The following is a 1,829-nucleotide window of genomic DNA, read 5'->3' as shown; positions in this document are numbered from 1 at the left end:
GAGGGAGTGGGCACTGTCGGAGGGTCAGTGCTGAGGGAGTGGGGCACTGTCGGAGGGTCGGTGATTGCGATAAACGAGTAAGTGCAGAATTTTTGAACGTTGTGTGAGAGGTTTCTGATGGTCGTTCTCCTTGTTTCCAGGTTTGTGGTGATATCCACGGTCAGTTCTATGACCTGAAGGAATTATTCAGGGTAGGTGCCAGTTTCTGTGCCCCAGCCCTCCCTCCCTCCCTCCGCCAGCCCTTGTCCCTTACTCCCAGCTACTCAGCTTGTTGTGTGAACTCTCCCTGGGGTGCATTGTGCCTGGATGCCTGAAGCCAGTCCCCGAGGCACATGGGGGAGTGAGGTGAATTTTGGAGAGTCTTTCTTGCTCCTTGTTTACGTCCCTGACACACTTTCTCATTCTGTTCTCTTCCGTTCCCCCTGCCGTCACCACAGGTGGGTGGTGATGTCCCGGAGACCAACTACCTGTTCATGGGAGACTTTGTAGACCGAGGCTTCTACAGTGTCGAGACCTTCCTGCTGCTGCTTGCTCTGAAGGTGAGAAGGTGCCAGGCTCGCTTTGGGGTATTCTCGCCCGGCTCCCACTGCATTTCCTCTCACAGGACACCAGGTTCACCACAACATCCGGCAACACACGCTGACGGTGAAGTGTTTGGGAGGGTCAGCGCCGAGGGAGCGGGGCACTGTCGGAGGGTCAGCGCCGAGGGAGCGGGGCACTGTCGGAGGGTCAGCGCCGAGGGAGCGGGGCACTGTCGGAGGGTCACCGCCGAGGGAGCGCCGCACTGTCGGAGGGTCAGCGCCGCACTGTCGGAGGGTCAGCGCTGACTAACCCTGTGCTGTCCCTGTCCCTGGGAGTGTTTGATGGGGGCGGACAGTGTAGAGGAAGCTTTACCCTGTATCTAACCCCGTGCTGTCCCTGTCCCTGGGAGTGTTTGATGGCGGGGGGGGGAAACAGTGTAGAGGGAGCTTTACTCTGTATCTATCCTGGTGCTGTCTCTGTCCCAGTCCCTGGGAGTGTTTGATGGGAGGGACAGTGTAGAGAGAGCTTTACTCTGTAGCTAACCCCGTGCTGTCCCTGTCCCTGGGAGTGTTTGATGGGGGTGGGGAGGGGGGGGCACAGTGTAGAGGGAGCTTTACCCCGTTCTGAGTGATGGGAGAGGGAGTTGTACTTTCTACACGAGGACACAGGGTGGTGCTGACAAGCTCAATTCCCTTTCCTCAGTAGAACCTCTCGCTCCCTCTTTCTCTGTCGCTCCCTGCCTCCCTCTCGCTCTCTCTCTCCCTCCATCCCTGTGTGTCTGTCTCGCTGTCTCTCTCTCTCTCTACCTCCCTCCCTCCCTGGGTCTCTGCCTCCCTCCCTCTCACTCACTGCCCCCCCCCCCCCGGCCCGTCTCTGCCTCCTCCCCTGCTTTGGTGTGTATCTGCCTCCCTCACCCTCTGTGTGTCTCTGCCTGTCCCGCTATCCTGTCCCGGGTTGTCTGATGTGTTTAATAGCCGAGCGCAGTGTGTGCAGGTTGGTATAATGTTTAAAGACTGTTGCTGTCTTCACAACATGCCTGAGTCTCTCGTTCTGTCTCTCCTGACTCTGCCGAGTTCTTTAGGTGCGATATCCAGACAGAATCACCCTGATCCGGGGAAATCACGAAAGCCGACAGATCACCCAGGTCTATGGCTTCTACGATGAGTGCCTGCGCAAGTATGGCTCGGTGACTGTGTGGCGGTACTGCACTGAAATCTTCGACTACCTCAGTCTGTCAGCCATCATCGATGGGAAGGTGAGGGGGTGAGCGGGGAAGGGAAGCGTTGAGTGGGGGGGTGCGGGGGGGG

At 58.2% G+C, this 1,829-nt stretch overlaps 1 protein-coding gene across 1 annotated transcript in view; it reads left to right on the top strand.

Moving 5' to 3' along the window:
• ppp4cb (protein phosphatase 4, catalytic subunit b) overlaps positions 1 to 1,829 on the top strand; it is a 12,746-nt gene that overhangs the window by 6,117 nt on the left and 4,800 nt on the right. The window contains exons 4-6 of the mRNA XM_020526256.2: positions 141 to 191; positions 438 to 539; positions 1,604 to 1,777. Of these exons, the coding sequence (XP_020381845.1) occupies positions 141 to 191; positions 438 to 539; positions 1,604 to 1,777 (327 nt within the window). The remainder of the gene's footprint in view (positions 1 to 140; positions 192 to 437; positions 540 to 1,603; positions 1,778 to 1,829) is intronic.

This window comes from Rhincodon typus, chromosome 49 (assembly GCF_021869965.1).
Source record: "Rhincodon typus isolate 14 chromosome 49, sRhiTyp1.1, whole genome shotgun sequence".
Lineage (NCBI taxonomy): Eukaryota > Metazoa > Chordata > Chondrichthyes > Orectolobiformes > Rhincodontidae > Rhincodon > Rhincodon typus.
This window is presented reverse-complemented; position numbering and strand designations above follow the sequence as displayed.